At 38.9% G+C, this 17,840-nt stretch overlaps 3 protein-coding genes across 4 annotated transcripts; 1 reads left to right on the forward strand and 2 right to left on the reverse strand.

Annotated features, from left to right (window-relative positions):
- Window positions 1-192: 192 nt before the first annotated feature.
- On the reverse strand, window positions 193-8,890 carry poll (polymerase (DNA directed), lambda). The gene is made up of 9 exons (XM_063884829.1): window positions 8,820-8,890; window positions 7,560-7,703; window positions 7,088-7,385; window positions 6,687-6,804; window positions 3,539-3,877; window positions 3,231-3,404; window positions 2,080-2,208; window positions 1,325-1,493; window positions 193-1,225 (listed from the first exon to the last, which is right to left on the reverse strand). Exons 1-9 carry the CDS (start codon window positions 8,827-8,829, stop codon window positions 870-872), a joined length of 1,737 nt encoding a protein of 578 aa, XP_063740899.1. The 5' UTR covers window positions 8,830-8,890; the 3' UTR covers window positions 193-869.
- Window positions 8,891-9,052: 162 nt separating this feature from the next.
- dpcd (deleted in primary ciliary dyskinesia homolog (mouse)) lies at window positions 9,053-11,363 on the forward strand. 2 transcript variants are annotated; one of them, XM_063884412.1, is made up of 6 exons: window positions 9,053-9,163; window positions 9,684-9,764; window positions 9,871-9,995; window positions 10,125-10,258; window positions 10,432-10,534; window positions 10,942-11,363. In XM_063884412.1, exons 1-6 carry the CDS (start codon window positions 9,100-9,102, stop codon window positions 11,044-11,046), a joined length of 612 nt encoding a protein of 203 aa, XP_063740482.1. In that variant the 5' UTR covers window positions 9,053-9,099; the 3' UTR covers window positions 11,047-11,363. The 2 variants fall into 2 exon arrangements, with proteins under 2 accessions (XP_063740482.1, XP_063740483.1); XM_063884413.1 differs by having other exon boundaries at window positions 10,432-10,528.
- A 1,737-nt stretch (window positions 11,364-13,100) lies between these two features.
- On the reverse strand, window positions 13,101-17,365 carry fgf8b (fibroblast growth factor 8b). Its single transcript, XM_063884411.1, has 5 exons — window positions 16,673-17,365; window positions 16,540-16,576; window positions 15,763-15,943; window positions 14,151-14,257; window positions 13,101-13,879 (listed from the first exon to the last, which is right to left on the reverse strand). Exons 1-5 carry the CDS (start codon window positions 16,729-16,731, stop codon window positions 13,583-13,585), a joined length of 681 nt encoding a protein of 226 aa, XP_063740481.1. The 5' UTR covers window positions 16,732-17,365; the 3' UTR covers window positions 13,101-13,582.
- Between the last annotated feature and the right edge of the window lie 475 nt (window positions 17,366-17,840).

The raw sequence follows: 17,840 nt of genomic DNA on the forward strand, positions 1-17,840 counted from the left end.
CCTGGGTGCCCCTTCTCCAGATAATGGTAAAAGTTATTTACTCCACATGACCTTTTAAATGTGGTATCGCCCTTTATGAGGTCATATTCAATGTACAAATGACTAGAGAAGTACAAGCCAGTAAATACAGTAGCTTAAACTGGGTTGTAAACATTGTGCAGTTCTACATGTGTGATCAACAAGACACAGGAAGAGATTTTCAATTCCCTTTGTTTATTAACATAACCCACCTTTTTAAATAAACAGTATCAAGCATATATGTTAAAATTACTTTAACAGACAAGTTTAATCAACTTACAAAATCATTATATTTCTATTTACTTCAAGTGATATCCAGCCCCTCACATAGCTTTTTGATTAACCTTCACTGGCAGCCTTGACTTATAGAAGTCTTACAATTCAACATTGATTAAACTTCAAAGCCATATCTATTTTTCACTGTTCCTTTTTACTTAGTTTATTTCAGCCACCTTCTGTTGAAGAAACTGTCCTTAATGAATACAATACAAATATATATTTTTAAAGGCTCTTGACCACACAGCAAAATTCCCCAAAACATTTGTATAATGGCATGTCAGGAGGACTTTCAGAGATGGATCTCTCATAATCTTGGCACATATCCTTTAAATAATCCTGAAGAAAAGTTAAAATTAGGCTTAAGTGGATGAAAAAAGGTAGTTATGATAGAAGTGTACCTCATTCATTAATATGTAGAATAAAATAGCATTCAAGTAAAATAAGTCTGATGCATGATCAGTTGAGCAGTAAAACATTCTTAAAAATAGTAGTCAGGGCATAATTGCAGTTTGTCATCAATCATCATCATGATTATTATTTAAAACAGACAAGGCATTGTGATTGGTGAATCCTCACCAGTCCCTTTCATGGGGCTCTCTGTATGGTATGCCTAAAATACTAAAAACATCCTTCTCTGTCTTTGTAGTGAACGGTGTGCCGCTATACACCTTTAAGCTACCCTGACGCACCACATCTTTGTTCAGCGAGTGTTCCGATAAGCTCATTCTTTTTGTCTTTGCCATGGCTCTCATTGAGCGATTGAAGTGTGCCGACCCGGTGAAATACATGAGAGCACAGGCGAACTCGCTGTGGGGCACGACGATGACATCCAGCCTGCGATGGCGTTGGCCTGGCAAACGGCATACGCCCATGTACTTCTTCTGCTCTCCGTTGTCCTCGTGGCTCACCAGGTCGTCCGTCAAAAACCCTTAGAAATAAAGTTTATCATTAAGGTTTCTCTTTAAGAGAGCAACCCTCTTAGTAAGACATCAGGCGGCGCTTATCACTCAGAGGAGATGGAGCTTACCACTGTCACGGAGGCTCTGCAGCACTTTGCTGAAAACCCCTTTGTGAGATTTGCCATCAGGGTGAGTTATAAGCACATCAACATCACCACACGTGTTTTTTCCCCGACGGTAGGAGCCACATGCCATCGATATTAGGCCTGGGTCTATTGCATGGACAGCATCCTTTACCTGCACATTAAAAGACACAGAATATAGGCTACCGTCTTTCCGAGTAGGATGGAGCATTTTTTCAAATACTTGGATATGTTCTCTTGTTTTTACTCTTGCAAACAAGTAAGCCTTTTAGCCAAATTCTGGGAGGTAGGTTTGCTGAACCAGCACATAATTTTTTCAACAAGCCTGAGGGAATACACCTGCTTTAGTCATCTATCTAATGTGCACTTTCTATCTGGCAGCTTTCAAGGAAAAATAAGTAATACAATATGAAGACAACTAGTCTTGTGCTCAACGCCCTGGAGTGAACAGGTATCTGGCTAACGTAAGATGCGGCTACTTTTAAGGAGTAGTTTTCCCCTTTGGGATGCTCCACACTGAGAGCGGAGTCTGCTTTTCCCATTATCAAACAGTCAAGGAAAGCTTACACAAACGTTTTCCTACTTCCAGCATCTCTATCCAAATTACTGAGGGCTAGAGGGGGAATCTTTTTTCACCTCACCTCGTATTACATATTAGAAGTGGTGAAAGCTGCAGGCATATTTCAGTCTTTCATACAGAATGATATATGTAAATATTGCGACAGATGAAGATGCATTACCACTTTCTCTATGGCAGCTGCTTCTTCTCTGGGCATTCGGTCTAGAAAATCATCGTAGTTCTTGAGTCCTATTTTCTGAGTGTTGCTCAGGTGGGCTTTTGTGCGGATGTCCTCCAGTGTGCGAAACCCCTAATAGAAATAATGAAAGAAAAAAGCATGTTATAGACATGTGTCTCCTGTGTCTATCTTTTCTCTGTTATCCAATGAATTAATAACTACAATTCCTTTATGATTTTGATGAAGAATGAAAATGTTTTTCCATTGTTTTTTAGTCTTTTATTGGGATTCACAGCCCAACTAATTATATTTTTGAGGATTATACTTCAGTTGATATTTGAGAGTTTACAAAATCAGATAATGATATTACCATATTTATTATTATTATTATTATTATTATTATTATTATTATTATTATTAAGGGGCGTGGACATAGGAGCCCAGCCAGGAAATGTACTTTCAGAGCCTTTCTTATTGGTTGAAAATGTTGCATTAGAAAATTATACACAGAAAGAGTGAAAAACCCCTGCGACTACAAGCGTCACTATTTTTGTCGACTTCATTTAGCATGTAATCTTCAAGCTAGATGTCAAACAAACACTGGTTGTTAATCTGTCTTGATCTCAACAAATGCCTGCATAGGCAGCCTATAATCCCTATGTTTTGGCAGAAACCAAAACCATCTGGCAAAAAATGGGATTGTTTTATATTTTGGCAAAACCAAAACACAGGGATAGGGTCGGTTTATGTTCTCCTTGCATTTCAAACTCACTAGTTATCGTTTAGAAATGATCTAAAACAACTCTCACACTGGGTTACTTAATGACGGCTACTTGGTTTAAAACTGCACAAGCACCGCACACCATACGGCAACTGATTCCTGATTTAAACAGACTATATTTTAGACTGTAAACATGCCCTTAAACAGTTAGGCAAGAATAGTACTAAGAGGACTTTTTAGTTGGAAAACAAACTTTTCTATTCATCTTTAATGCATGGTTTTCCTGCAGTGCAGTTTCTAGTTATTTGTCAGACAGCAGATATGCGTCAATATATGCAATAATGTCATAGAGTTAGTATATCAGCAAGAAGATTTTTTAAGTCAGTGTATACGTGTGTCTTTGGGGGACTAATAAAGGTATTCTGATTCTTACCTGTTGGTACCACAGCTGTGCAGTTTTAGTCCCTGCACCCCAGATGTTAGTAAAAAGCTCCAACACCGGCACAGCGTCCCCGAGGTGGTCTAGCTTCCGCAGGTGACCACTCTCCATGATCTCATCGATTTTGTCGGCCATGCGTTTTCCGATTCCTTGGATCTGGCAAGCCTCCTAAAACACATTAAAAAAAGGATTTAACAAAAAAAATATCTTCTATGCATGAGAAATAATATTTATACTTGCCCGTCATCAAATGAAAAGCACTTGCTACACACACAGCTCAGGCACTACCAACAAAAGGTTACCTGATATGATGTTATGGGCTTGTGGTAACTCTTCAGAGCGTTGACAGCCTTGGAGTAGCCCAGCGCCCTCCACTTGTCCCCCTGGTGAGTGTAGGCCTTAGCCAGCACTTCCAGTTTGTCTGTGATTTCCTTGTTGAAGTTACTGTTTTTGGACTGAGAGGACTGGGCACAGACCCATTTCCCTGAGACAGCTTTCTGATCAGCAGATTCTGGAGCAGGCTCGAGGCTGGGGCCAGGAGTCTCATCTGTGGGGTGCTGGCCAGTGAGGAGAGCTTCCAGGTCAATCTGAGAGACCCCGTCTTCTTCTCTGTGCACTTCCTCTTGAGTGTCTGGGACTGCCTGAGAGTCAAATATGAAGGTTATGTTATCTAAATTGCAAGATAGAATAATGCAATATCCAAATTGCAATTAGTGCAATGTCTGGTAAATGCAATTATGTGAAAATAACTGCCTTAATAAAATATTGTGGTGCAGTCAATGCCAAACAGTATTCTACAGACCTAAAGGGGCCCTATTATTTTTCATTTCATTTCATTTGTTCCGCTCATGATGGTGCACCAGAAAATTAATTCACATTCAAATCACAACTCTATGTAGATATTCCATGAGCAAAAAGGAGCAAGGAGAAGAATAAATCTTATTTTGCCTGCCCCTTACTCAAAAGGTAATAAACAATCAAAATAGATGGTCTGTCAATTATAGTTACTTACAACAAATACTTACAGTAACGTGAGAAAAGAAACAAGCGACATATACACTAATTCACAATCAACTAAGGAAACAGATTACCTGCCACTTCATAAAGTTTAGTTACTCTTTCTTTATACATATTTATACAACCCTTTAAATCATTCTGTAGACAATTCCACAGTTTGACTCCAACCACTGAAATACACATCTGCTTTAAAGTAGTCCGTGTATACTGATGCTTAAAATGAAAATTCCTTCTTCGGTCCTCATCCTCTGAACTAAAAACAAACAATATTTGTAAATGTTCTGGTAATACTTTGCTTTTTGCCCTGAATAAAACTAAACGTGTCTGGAACTCAACTAAATCCTTAAGTTTCAAAAGTCCTGACTTGATAAACAGACTATGTGTGTGTTCTCTGAAGTCCACTTTATGAATAATTCTTACTACTCTTTTCTGTAACATAAACAATGGGTTTATATTACTCATATACGTGTTGCCCCACACTTCCACACAAAGCTAAAATATGGTAAAACCAGTGAGCAGTACAGAATTCTCATTGCCTTGTAATCTAACACATACTTTGCTTTACGCAAAACAGAAATATTCTTTGACACCTTTTTATTTTACATGTGCTATATGTGATTTCCATGTCAATTTGTCATCCACTGTCACACCCAAGAACCTCAGTCCAGACACTCTTTCAATACAAACTCCATCTATTGACAGCGAAACTTTTTCACCCTTTTTTTTATTAGCAAAAACCATAAACTCGGTTTTGTTCAAATTTAAAGATAACTTATTTTCATCAAACCATATTTTAAGTTTGGCCATTTCATTTACAATGCTTTCTGCTAAAACTCTAAATAGTCTCCTGAACTAAGGAAATTGGTGTCATCTGCAAACAACACAAACTGCAGTGTCTTTGATATCTCACATATGTCATTGATATACAAAAGAAAAAGTTTAGGCCCCAAGACCGAGCCCTGTGGAACTCACCATTCAATGTTGACACTCTCAGATGTTTTACCAGCAAACTCTACGTGTTGTTGTCTGTTATCTAAAGAGCTACTTCACCAGTTTAGAACTATTCCTCGCACACCATATGTGTGTAATTTAGAAATTAGGATGGTATGATCTATAGTATCAAATGCTTTTTTTAAATCAATAAATACGCCTATTGTGTATTTCTGACTTTCTATTGCTGTTGTAATTTCTTCTGTTATTTTCATTAATGCTAAAGCTGTAGATCGGTTTGCCCGAAAGTCATACTGGCTCTCATTCAACAAATTATTCCTTTCAATAAGTGTATTTAATTTTTGTACCAACAGTTTTTCAAGCACTTTGGAAAATTGTGAAAGCAAAGACACAGGTCTGTAGTGAGTAAAGCTGTGTTTATCTCCCATTTTAAAAAGTGGAATAACCTTTGCTATTTTCATTCTGTGTGGAAAAGTACCTGTATTGAAAATATAGCTTAGTGGTTTGGTCATACAGTCAATAGTCTGTTTCACTATAATCATGTCGATCCCATCACTATCAGATGATGTCTTCTTTTGGGATTTTGCTACAATTGATCTCATTTCAATTTCACTCACTTCCCCGAGAAACAAGGACTGCAACATTTTATTTCTCACATTCCAGCCACTCTCTATTTGCTCATTTTTTTTATAGAATTTGCGAGATTAGGCCCAACAGTTACAAAAAAGAATTGAATTCATTTGCCACTTCATTCATGTTTTTTATTTCCTTATTATTGTCGTTAATGAAATAACTGGGCAGACCTGTGGACACGGGTTTATTTCCTATTACATTGTTTTGAAATGTCCAAGTGCCTTTGATATCATTTGTATTTTCTTTTAACTTCTTATTATAATACTCTTTTTTGGCTTGTCTCAATATACATATCAACTTATTTTTATAAACTTTGTATTGTTTTTCAGCAGTCTCTGTTCTAAATTGAAGGAAGTCTCGATGAAGTTTCTTTTTCTTTTTGCAAGCCTTTATTATCCAAGGCTTTTTATTGAAACTACATTTTTGATGTTTATGTAGTATTGAAATGAAATGAAATGAAAAATGCCAAACACTATTCTACAGACCTAAAGGGGCCTTATTCTGCAAAACATTTTTGTTCATATTTGTATTTTGTGTCTCTACTGGGACATGTCTCCATGCTTTAGTGTTCAAAAAGCTCTTTATTTTTCTCATACTGACTGTGCTGCAGCACCTCTTTTCCCCCTCTGTCTGAAACCAGAGCCCAGTCGCTCTGATTGGTTAGCTGGCCCTCTGTTATGATTAGTCAACCACTTAGAAATGTTCCGTCTCTTAGCCTTTTACATACAGTGATCGAGCGCTAGTCAATAGAAGTGTGGTTGCTACTTAGTGATGTCAATGTGTTGCGGAGGTAAACAAAGGAGTCCAATGGAAACCTGTGAAACCTGTACACAGGAGCAGGATACATACCATGTCTAAGGTCTGCTCTTGTTTGCTGTGATCAGACACTGGCTCTACAATAGCTTCTGCAGTCGGCTGGACATTTGGCAGCTCTTCTTTAATGTTTTCCTTCTTTGTTTCAGATTGCCTGAGTAGGGAGAACATTAAAAGACTTTATAAGACTGATGACTCATTGTATTTTCTAACCCAGATGGGGCATTTTAATTTCAAAGGACTTTTGTAAATGCTTCGATTTTATAGGGACACCCGAACAGTAGTAGTAGAGTAGTTCAATAGAAAGAAAATAGTTCCTACATGAAACTGCTCACAACACATTTATGGCTTTTTTTCTGTAGAAAATTATAAACTGGAAACATTGTTAAATCAAAATGCAGTTTAGCATTCTTAAAGAATACAATAAGGTTATTTACCTCTTGGTTAAAAGAAGGCTGTAGCTGTCGACGTCCAGCAGTTGTTTCTGACTGATGCAGGAGCTCAACCAAATGCATTTCACCAGTTGGACTCCAGAGGGCACACAATCCACTTTAAGTAATCGCAACGCTCTGTCGCTGTCCATGTTGTCATCCACAACAACATGGGTGACGCCGGGGCACAGTGATCTCTCTGTCTGCCCCCCATTCTGCTCAATTTGCCTTTCAAAGATTTGGCATCTGGCATTTCCTATTCCAGCAGGCAGAATGTACACTGTGACGTCTTTAAAACAGTTTCCTGGGACAGAAAAGAGGAACATGTTTGAAAGACGGAATATGTTGCATTTTTTTGGCTTCAACTTTAGTGTTTCTTCTCCTGATGCATCCTTCATGCAGATCACGTGCACACACACACACACACACACACACACACACACACACACACACACACACACACACACACAGTAATAACCTGTGACATCACATTCTTCAGGTTTCTTCTTCACTGGGGGGGCATCCTTTCCGTGTAACACTCTGGCCCTTTTAACTTTGGGAAAGGCTTTCATAATACCATGACGAGGCTCCATCGTGTCTCTTGAAGGAGGGTGCCAGAGGCCTGTGAAATGGTAAATTGATGATTATTGTTTAAAATTTCGCACAGTAAAATCAATCCACCAATGTATTATAACGTCTGTGTGATACCATAAAGAGCAACAATTTTAACGATGTTTGAGTTGGCAGTAATTACACATTGAGAGGTTGACTGAATAAATATATTAAACCTTTGCAAAACACTTCTTTTTTTTTACCTGACACTTATGTCACGGTTTTGACTTTTTGACAGTAGCAATGTGATACTGGAAAAATGCTCAAATACAAAGTATTGTATTGTTACATAATGAAGTAATGCAAGTATCTTCATCTGAATGAACTACTTAGCAAAGGTATACGCAGACGGTGTATGCAGACTGATTCCCCCCTGTTAATGTTATATTATATATAATACTATAATACATCCATATATATATATATATATGTATCTGCAGCATGTTATGTTATATCTTGTCAAGGTGGAAGTAATTTTGTCTGGAATAGGTGGATTAGTTTAATCTATATTAACAAAACGTTCCAATTATGTGGTTTGAAGCTAAGAATTCATCTTGAAAGTAATAATAAAACAAAATACTAAATTGCATTAGTAGGTCATGTGTCTTAAAGTACTTAAGTTAATTAACTGTTTGCTATTACAGGACTGCCTTTTGACTGAGGCCTGTTATTTCGAATAACTTACATTTAGCTATTACAAAACAGTACGATTGTTGTACACTTGTTGCATAAAATTGCTCTGGAATGTCAACATTACATCTTTATCAGTCGAAGTAGCACATGTAGATTTAAAAACACTTGAATAGAAAACAGTGGGATCAGTTTCAGCTTGTACTCAGTGCAGATATCCAGTTAGCTGGGACGGCAGTTAATACAAAAGGCTTAGTAATCAATCTGTGATAACAATATAACGTATCACGAGATTGTTTAAAGATAAATTCGTGTTAGCTAACTTTCTTTAGCTTGTGCTAACGGATTGGTAACAGCAAAACATCTATATTTAAACTGTTTAAATTGTTATTCTAACTCAATGTTTAAATAAAAGTTGAACTCACTTCAACTTATCAAAAACATAACAGCACTTTTATTTGAAAACGCTTTTTAAAACTAATAGTTGGGCTCTTACCCCTTTTCATATGGAACCATACGAACAGAACAACATCCAATTCAATGGGTTCACTTCCGGGTCATTTAAAAAGATGTATTTTTAAATGTTGTTTCAATCATGCTTTAATATTTATATATTACACCATGCCTTTTTTTATTAGTTTTGCAACTAAACAGGTCAATTAAATTATCTTATGTATTTTAATTCAATTTCTTGTTTACGTCTTTAGTTTCTCCGTTGCTGTGGTTACGGGTCGTGTCCGGAAGTGGCGCTGTGCACGAGATACATCTTTAGAAACATGGCTGTGCAAAGCTGGACTGATATTCTGAAATTCTCAAAGAAAACAGCTCTAATACACGATGGTGGGTGACTTATAAAGAAAAAGACGCAACACAATTGTCAGATATGCTTTTGCCAATATTACTATTACTATAGTCTGTTCGTTAGCTCTAATGCTAACAACAATGTCACTATGCAACAACCAGGTGGCACAACTAGCCTTGTAGCAGTTTACACATGTTGTTTTAACACAAATAGACCGTTGAACTCATGCTGTAAGATACGTGTTGACAATTTATCAAGCCCTTCGCCAGTAGCATGTAGCAACATTTCTGAAAAAGTTGTGTCTGACCAAAGAAGGACAATTTGACTCGCTTTTGTGAGTGTCTGTAGAGAGAAGTTAAGCATTTCTACTTTTAGCATCTAGCTAATTTTGAGTCTGGCCTTACTTCCTGTTAGTATCTCTGCTCGCGTTAGAGTTATCCCTGAAAGTACATTTTATTCATCCATCCAGTTGTCTTGGTTGTGCTAAGCTAACAGCTAAGCTGTTCTGTTGTTAAATTGTAGTTTTATATGAAAAATCATTTCAAATTCCTCCTCCAGGAAAAAGGAAAATCCACTACCTCTTTACAGATGGAAAAGAAATGTCAGAAGAGTACGACTTGAAAACAGATGAGCTCATTGGTGAGAACCACATCTTGAGTTTTGAACAGAAGCATGTAGCTACTGCCCTTGTGGTTTTTAATGGCATAAGTTTATGTATGTTATAACAACATTTGATTCTTTACAGTACGAAAGTGGCGCCATAAAAGTACACTCGGAGCTCAGAGCCAGTGGCAGGTGGAGGTTGGGGAGCCTCTAGCGGGCCCTGACACTTCCCTGGATTCGGAGGTGATCAAGGAGAACTGCTCCAACGTAGGTTTTCATTCTTCTATAGTTTATCCGCTTCCTTCTATACTTTATAAGTTCTCTTTACTCTTTCAGGAGAAAACACTAGTAAATGTCATGTCTGGAAATGTATTTGAATCTTTACTGTTTCCACAGCCTTTGCTTATGCGTAAAGACACAAAGACCAGCTTTCAGTGGAGAATCCGCAACCTTCCCTACCCTAAAGAAGTCTTCAGTGTTTCTGTGGAGCCGTCTGACAGATGCATCATCGTAAAAACGTCAAACAAAAAGTAAACAACCATGAGAACACTGGGTTTCCCATTCTATATGTTCTTATAATTCCTGTGGTATACACTTGTTGCATGCAATCATCCTATCCTCCCTATAGATGGCGCTGTTTACAATGCATTTGTTTTACACAGGAGTGTGATAAACCTATGACATCCTCTCCTTATCTCCCCAGGTATTACAAGAAGTTCAATGTTACTGATTTGGATCGAAATGAGCTGCCATTGGATAACTCTGCCCTCAGCTTCAGTCACGCCAACAACACTTTAATTGTCAGCGTAAGCGTAAATACATGAATCCTTACCAATAATGCTGTGTTGCCAAATGCTTTAAATGTAAAAATGTTAGCAATAAAGGCTGATTCTTCTTTTTTTGTGAGTGCAGGGAACCAATTGTTATATTCACAGCAATAATGTGCAAAGGTAGATGAACAAAAAAAGTTTAACTGTGCTTTATTTAAAGCTTTTTATGCAATTTTAGAGCATTTGATACAATTGTTTTAACTCAAGCCTTCCCTCTGAAAACCAATAACTGAAGTTTTTGACATTACAGAAATATTTTCGTTTTTCATATTTGCTTTATGTTTTGCAGGCTCTTTCAAAAAAAAGTTTTACAGTGAAGGATTTGCAGGAGGGAAACGGAGCGAATGTTGAAGTAATTCATTTTTTTCTTCTCTCTCGTCCAGTACAAGAAACCCAAGGAGATCTTAACCTTGGAACAGGAGCTACTGAAGGAGCTGAAGAAACTGAAGGGGACCGACGAAGGGGATGTCGACTGCAAAACTCAGTGAATTCGGGACTGTGGGAGCGAGGGGATAAATTCTGCGTTGAATTTAAAGCAGAACCTCACTGTGTCATGTTCAAGTCACATGTGAGCCCACGTTTATTTATTCCTTCGACGCAGATCCATTCAGAAAACATTTGCACAGTGCCTGGTCAATGAGTTCCTAATTGGGGTTCATTTATTACAGTTGATAATGTTAACATTTCTCCTTCTGGATACATTTGATACAGATATTGGTGTTTGAAAGCCTAGAGGTTACCTTTTTTAGGTGAACCATAAATGTTCTTTTTTCAAAAAATAATTTACATAAAAAATGCAAATGTCTATTTTTTTCGTTTCTTGTTACCAAAACTACTAGGGAGCAATTTTGATGAGGATCACATAACCTACCATCTTCCTTTCATTGATGTCCTTGTAAAACACTCAAAACACACAATGCCTCATCCCTGTTCGTTCCGGGGTCACCGTTACGAGCACATCCCGTTTGTGTTAACTGAATACCCTCATGTTCTTTGCATGTAGTGGGCCACCCTGAAAGCCATTACTGAAAGTCTGGTCAGAGAGCAAGCTAGTGTTACTGTTCCCCCTTTACAACAGAGGGTCACTCTGACTCTGTGGTCTGCAGCTCCAACTACTTGCACACAAGTTAGGAATGTTGCAGGGCTTTGTTCCGAACAAATTTGATATTATTAACAAATATAAACTGGGCATAGCAAGCCTTTTTATATTTTTTTTATTACTCTTTATAATACAACATGTACAAAAGATAACACATCCTTTAAATGTCATATTTTTTCAATTGTTTTACCTATTTCAGTTGACTGGACAAACATTGTCCAGTCAGAAAAAACTTAGATAGTGGATCAAAAAATAGCAGTGCTGTTCAAAAGAGACAATGGCATTTAAATATAGCTTGTTTGAACCGTGTGATTCCTAGCATTTTTTTACCACTTGTCCAAACCCAGAGAGCAAGTGCAAAAAGCAGAGACAAAACCACAGGTCTCTCACTATTGTGCTTTGTCTTCTTCCAGATGGAAAGAACAAAACAAAACATTTCAAACCCGGCCTGTCTCGTTGTTTTGCAAATTCCTGCAAGGGATCTAATTTTAGAAAAAGAAATGCATCCTTGATTCCTGTATGTTCTCTTTTCAAAATAGTTGCTGTGTTAATACTACTTTGTGCGGATAAATAGCAAGCATTCATTCAAAAGTCCTCATTTTAGTTATTTACTTCAATGCTTTAGTCTTTTCGAGCTTGAACTGCTGTCAAAACAAATTCCCGCTGCAACAAACACCAACTAACAAATTGGACATCCAGCTCATGCACTGTGAGAGCAGCCGGGTCCCTGTGTTCGGGGTCTTCTTCCTCCCCTGTCGTTTGGCCTCTGATGGTCATGCTCAACTGCTTCTGGGAAGAGGGTTTCTGTTCTGCCTCCCTTTCATTCCCGAATGCCTCTTCCCAGCCATTCCCCCTCTTTCAGCCGATGCCACATTTTGCCACACAGGCCCCGATGCTTTTGCTGCAACCCTTCAACTCCCTCTCCGCAACCCCCCCCCCCCCCCCCCCCCTTCAACCCCTCCCTGTGTGACTGGCTTCTTTTTGATAACTGACCCCTCCTCGTGTTATTATTCGAACCCACTATTGTATAACATGCCCTTTTATATGAGGTTTCACAAAGGGCCCATTTGATCAGAGGGTTACGGTGTGCGATCGTGAGAAATGCAACTACATGGTGGTAACCTTTGTTTGGGCCAAAATGGTGGGCTGACCTCATCGCTTTTAATGCATAGCTCGGGCCATTCAGGCCCAAGTCTCACTTGCTGAGCACATTGAATTCAGTAGCCTGTCACAGATATTGCCCCTCAGTTATCTGGGTCTCCAGCTTGAAGAAGAAGAAAAAACAACAGTTTTTTTGGGGGGCAACCAACAATGTATGCTTTCCATCCCAAAACACTCATGAGAAAAGCAGCACAGCTTGTGAATTGATTCTTTAGTGGTTTTAATATACACTCTACAATAAATATTTCCATCATTTGACGTCATTTACATTTTTACAGTAAAAATATATTCATATATGTAGAAAAAAAAAACAGGTTAAAGATTCTCCAGAATGGTCTCCTTAAGGCAGGATAGCATGTCGACTGAGACTCAGATGCTGTAACCACAAGTAAATCCACAGATAGCTGCCGTGTCTAGCTTCATTGTACTCATTTCTCTTTTAAAACATTCTTTGTTGCTGAGCTGGTTTTTACTTCTAAACAGAGGTTTTCATTCAAGACAATATTGTTGAGCACTTCGGTACCTTTACTGCCCATTGATTTAATAAGTAAAAATCTGTCCTAAAATCTGTCTGCATTGGAAATAACTAACAGATTAGATAGTCAATGGTTACATACAATCCAGTACAAAGAGTTACACAAAGTCCACAAAATGAGGCAAAAAGTGTATGGGCACTTGACTGTAAAAGTTAATTTCTCTGGGAGCACTTGTTTCCCTTTGTAGTGGTTCTTCTGTGCGGGTTCGCTCTTCAGTGGTTTCAGTCCTCAGCGGCCCCCTGAGCGCTGGTGATGGGAATGCTTAGTCCGCTTGCCTGAAGGGTTCGCAGGGACCCGGACAGGAAGGGCATCAAACGGCCTCCTCTCACTCAGCAAGTGGCCCCTGGGTAGACGCTTCATGAAGTGGGCCTCCCTCTGGTGCTGCTTGGTCTTGGAGGCCTTCCGCGGGCGGCCCTTGCGTGTGAAAGCCATGTACCAGCCCTCGTACTTGGCGTTCTGCAGCGCTGTGTAGTTGTTTTCCAGAACAATCTCAGTGAAGATGCAGTCCTTACCTCGTCCTTTCCGCTGAGAGAGAAAAAAGACGGGGGAGAGAAGTTGAGGTATGTTGGAACACATCCAGAAAGAGAAACTTGTCTTTATTTCCAGACAATCAATGCTGTTTGAAACCATGAGAGGGCTGTAGAGAAAAACTCAAAATAAAATTTGTTCTGGCTTTTGAATGCTTCTCAACACTGAGTTCATAAGCTGCAAATCTGGATATTTCTAAGAAACTAAACATCCTTCAAGATGTTGCTGTAGTCATATTCAGCCACAAAAACTATGAATTCCAGATTACCTTGCCGATCAGCTTCCCCCTCTTGTTCATGCATATGTAGTATCCCGTCTTCACTCCTTTGATGCGAACACGACTTCCAAAAGAGTCCGTCTCCACCTCCAGTTTAGCTGCGCAGACAAAACACATCACAACTAATGAGATGACACAGTCTTGACATGGTGCAGGCATGCAGATAATGATGTTACGGTGTGTGAGACAAATGTATTCTTTATGTATGGTGGGTACTGTAATGAACTGGAATTACATCACTTCAACATTTAATGTCAACACTTAATGGTTTTTCAGTAGCAGTGAACCAGAATCATGAAGATGACATATAAATTCCCTCTCTTAACCCTTTTATGCTCCAGTAGCCACCTTTAACAAAGCATGCAAGCCTTCCAAAAAAGCACCAAATGATAGTTATTTCGCACGGCGCGATTGTTGTCGAACGTCAGTAAATGCTGTGCTGTGATGCAGCTCAGACTGGGGAGAAAGGAGAGTGAGAATACTGCGGTCAGGGACACAGCCACAAGCACAGAGCAGCGGTCAGATTTGGGCTGCTTACAAAAGTGACACCCACTTAGGATGTGCAGCCAATGTGTGCATGACTGACTCTCTCTCCCTGCAAGTGTGTGTGTGTAGGCTGAAAGGTTCAAAAGACAAAAGAGCACACAGGAGAGGCAAGGAGAGGAAAAGGTATAAAGTGAAGATGCTGACTTCACCGCTCCTTATAAATTGAGTCATACATTGAGTTGTAAAGCAATGAAAATTCCTCATAAAATGAGCCTCCAGAAAGCAGGCAGCAGGCACAGAGAAGGGGATGGATCTTGGTGGTGGCTGGGGTGGAAAGATGGCTAGACACACCAAAATCCTTTGGTGACAGGATTTCTGCTCCCTTTAGGTTAAAGATAGTTTTTCTGCTTGAAGCAAAGAGTCTCTCTCTAAAGTCCATCACTACAGGTGCCGAGGACTTTATATACTGCCGAACACACAAACAAAAATATATATAGCTTCAAAAGGCCTCAAAAGATGCCACTAACGATGTTTACAATTGCTAACTGTTTCAGCTGGCTCTAACATTTTCCAACAGCCTGCCAAGAACGACATCATTTATACTTCTTTTCAACAACACCCCGCGCACCATTGAATTTAAACTAATCCCGTGTTTGTAATGTGAACACCTCTACTTTTTTATTGCTTTTCTGGGGTTTAAAAGAATTGAAATGTAACACAAGATGCCGTTTAGCTGTCAACGGTTTTGTTAATCTCGCTGTGACACACCGGGGCTTCAAGTGAAGTTTCTGCATCATTGTAAAAACAACACAAAGCGCCCACATTTATAAGAAAAACACGTGTGAACCTTTGTTTAGCTTTATATAATATAACAGATGATTGAATATTTGTTTGCCACTTAAGGCAAGAGTTTTTTCTAGGCTATATTCTTTAAACTCTAATTATTAAGGTTCTCGCGATATTTTGAAAACTTCTCGTAAATTCACTGTCCATGTCCTGCCTATTACTAAATCGTAAGATCGTTAAATAGACACTGAATTGTGTTTTTTGTCATTATTAGTAATATTATTAGCTCTTTTAATAGTTTCTTATATACATTCGTGTCTTTATTTCTTACCGTGCACCGCTCCGTCGTCTCCGTTGGCGTTGACCCTCTTGTTGGCCAGGACCTGGACGTGTTTCCCGCTGGTTCGGCTGTACAGCTGGTAGGTTCGGGTCAACCTGCGGCTCATCCGGTCCGACAGCCGGCTCTGCTCTGTGACATGGTGCTTGAAATTAGGTGGGGACTGCACAGTGTTCTGTCGGACAATAGAAAACACATGTCACGAAATGTAAAATTACTTTTTAATGTTTTTTGCTTAACAACTCGGGGGAAAAAAGTCAACTGTGAGTGAGGAGACTAAAGCTTGCCAGTCAAACAGCCGAGTCCCAGGCCCACAGTTCATTATGTCATTCATCACATTTAAAATAATGGCTCCTGCTTTTTTCTTCTTTCATGTATTTGTACATGTAGGTCTATCTTCCTTTTGGAGATGCTTTCATGGACCCTTGGGGATGACATCTCCCTCTGATAGTTTTTTTTTATTTTTATTTTTTTACCACCGATGATCTTTCACCCCTTCTTGACTTCTTTTTTTCTCATTTCAGCCCTTCTCCAACCACATATGTTTTAACAATTACTTTATAGGCCGGAGCTTACCTCTTTTCAAGATGTTTGAATTGTTGCCAATTGCCATAGCACTCATAATAAAATGTTTTCATTGTTATTGCAGCCTATTGCAGATGTAGAGACGCTAAAGTGCGGCGCCTGCATACCTGTTAACTTTTACCTACTTAATTATAAAACTTTACGCAACATTAATGATTTTTTTATTGAAGTGAAAATGTGAGTTACCTGTGCGTAAAAGCAAAGCGCCGTGAACTGAAGTAACCTGAGGGGAATAAAGAAAAAGCAGTTAGAATATTCGACTTTATGCTCAAATTTAAGTTAAGTTACAATTATATTATGTTGACACATTTGTACTTACAGATAACCTAACCTCGATGTTCTCAGCCTCATTTTGTAATAGTTCAAATATTGCTTCATGAATACTCCACTGATTCGGTGCTGGGAGCTCTCGGAAATAAAGTTCCTCCTGATGGGGATTTCAGGTCCGTTTTTATCCCCCCCTTGTGACACATAGAAGATGATAGCCGGGACAATTAAGAGATCCAAAAACTGTCAGCGTCCCATGCAGGATACAGGATCCCCTCTACTGAAACACTAATAAAGTCCAGAAGATTTAAATGCGCTTCGGTTCCAATCCAAACTGAAAGTCCGGAGAAAGCGTCGCTGTTACCGATCCACCTCCATTAAATCCTCTCCGTGTCAATCACCTTTTTTCAGTAATGAAGATCTTGATTAAGGTATCATGTCGAAATAAATCCTCTCTGACATTGAATGGCAGAGCAGTGCCGAATATATTTAGTTTTACGCACGGATCTTACGCATCAGCGGTCAGATGCGCACTGTGAATTTCCTTAAAACAAGCGATTAAATAAAATAACAAAATGTTCAATGAATCCCACAAATACCAACAAGGCTTTAATGATCTGCTATTCAGTTACAGCTAATTATGTCACAGCTGTCCCTCTATAAGATGCACGGATGGTGAAAAAAACTCCAACGTCAACCTTCCTCCCACACGTGTGTTTCTTGTGGTCGCCTCTAGTCCACATACAGCATCTGTCTCTCTCTACATTTAAATACTTTAACTTGCGGGAAAGTCAATATCCTCGGCGAGAGCAGGCGGAGCGTCCGAGCTGGAGCCAATTTGAAACTGAATACTTATTAAAACGCTTTGCCTGCACGTTTTTGCGCACAAATCCACAGGCACAGAATTCACCAATCAGTTGAATGTACATATTTCAACAATATGAAAAATATATATTTTTTAAAATGTATTACAAAATAATACCTATCAAGAGACACACAAACTGATCTAAAATCAGCATCTTCCAAATGTTTAATGTATTCACAATTATACACATTAACCTAAATCATGCACATGCCATGTATCTTCATCCATGTTAAATCACAGTGCACGTCTATAAGCAGACATGTACACATGGAAAAATTCCCTGGCATGTACTTAAGAAAATCTACAGTTACATTAACTTATTCCCTGGCTGCAGGTTAGAGGTTGTTTGGTGGTC

The sequence above is a fragment of the Eleginops maclovinus genome, chromosome 5 (assembly GCF_036324505.1).
Source record: "Eleginops maclovinus isolate JMC-PN-2008 ecotype Puerto Natales chromosome 5, JC_Emac_rtc_rv5, whole genome shotgun sequence".
NCBI lineage: Eukaryota > Metazoa > Chordata > Actinopteri > Perciformes > Eleginopidae > Eleginops > Eleginops maclovinus.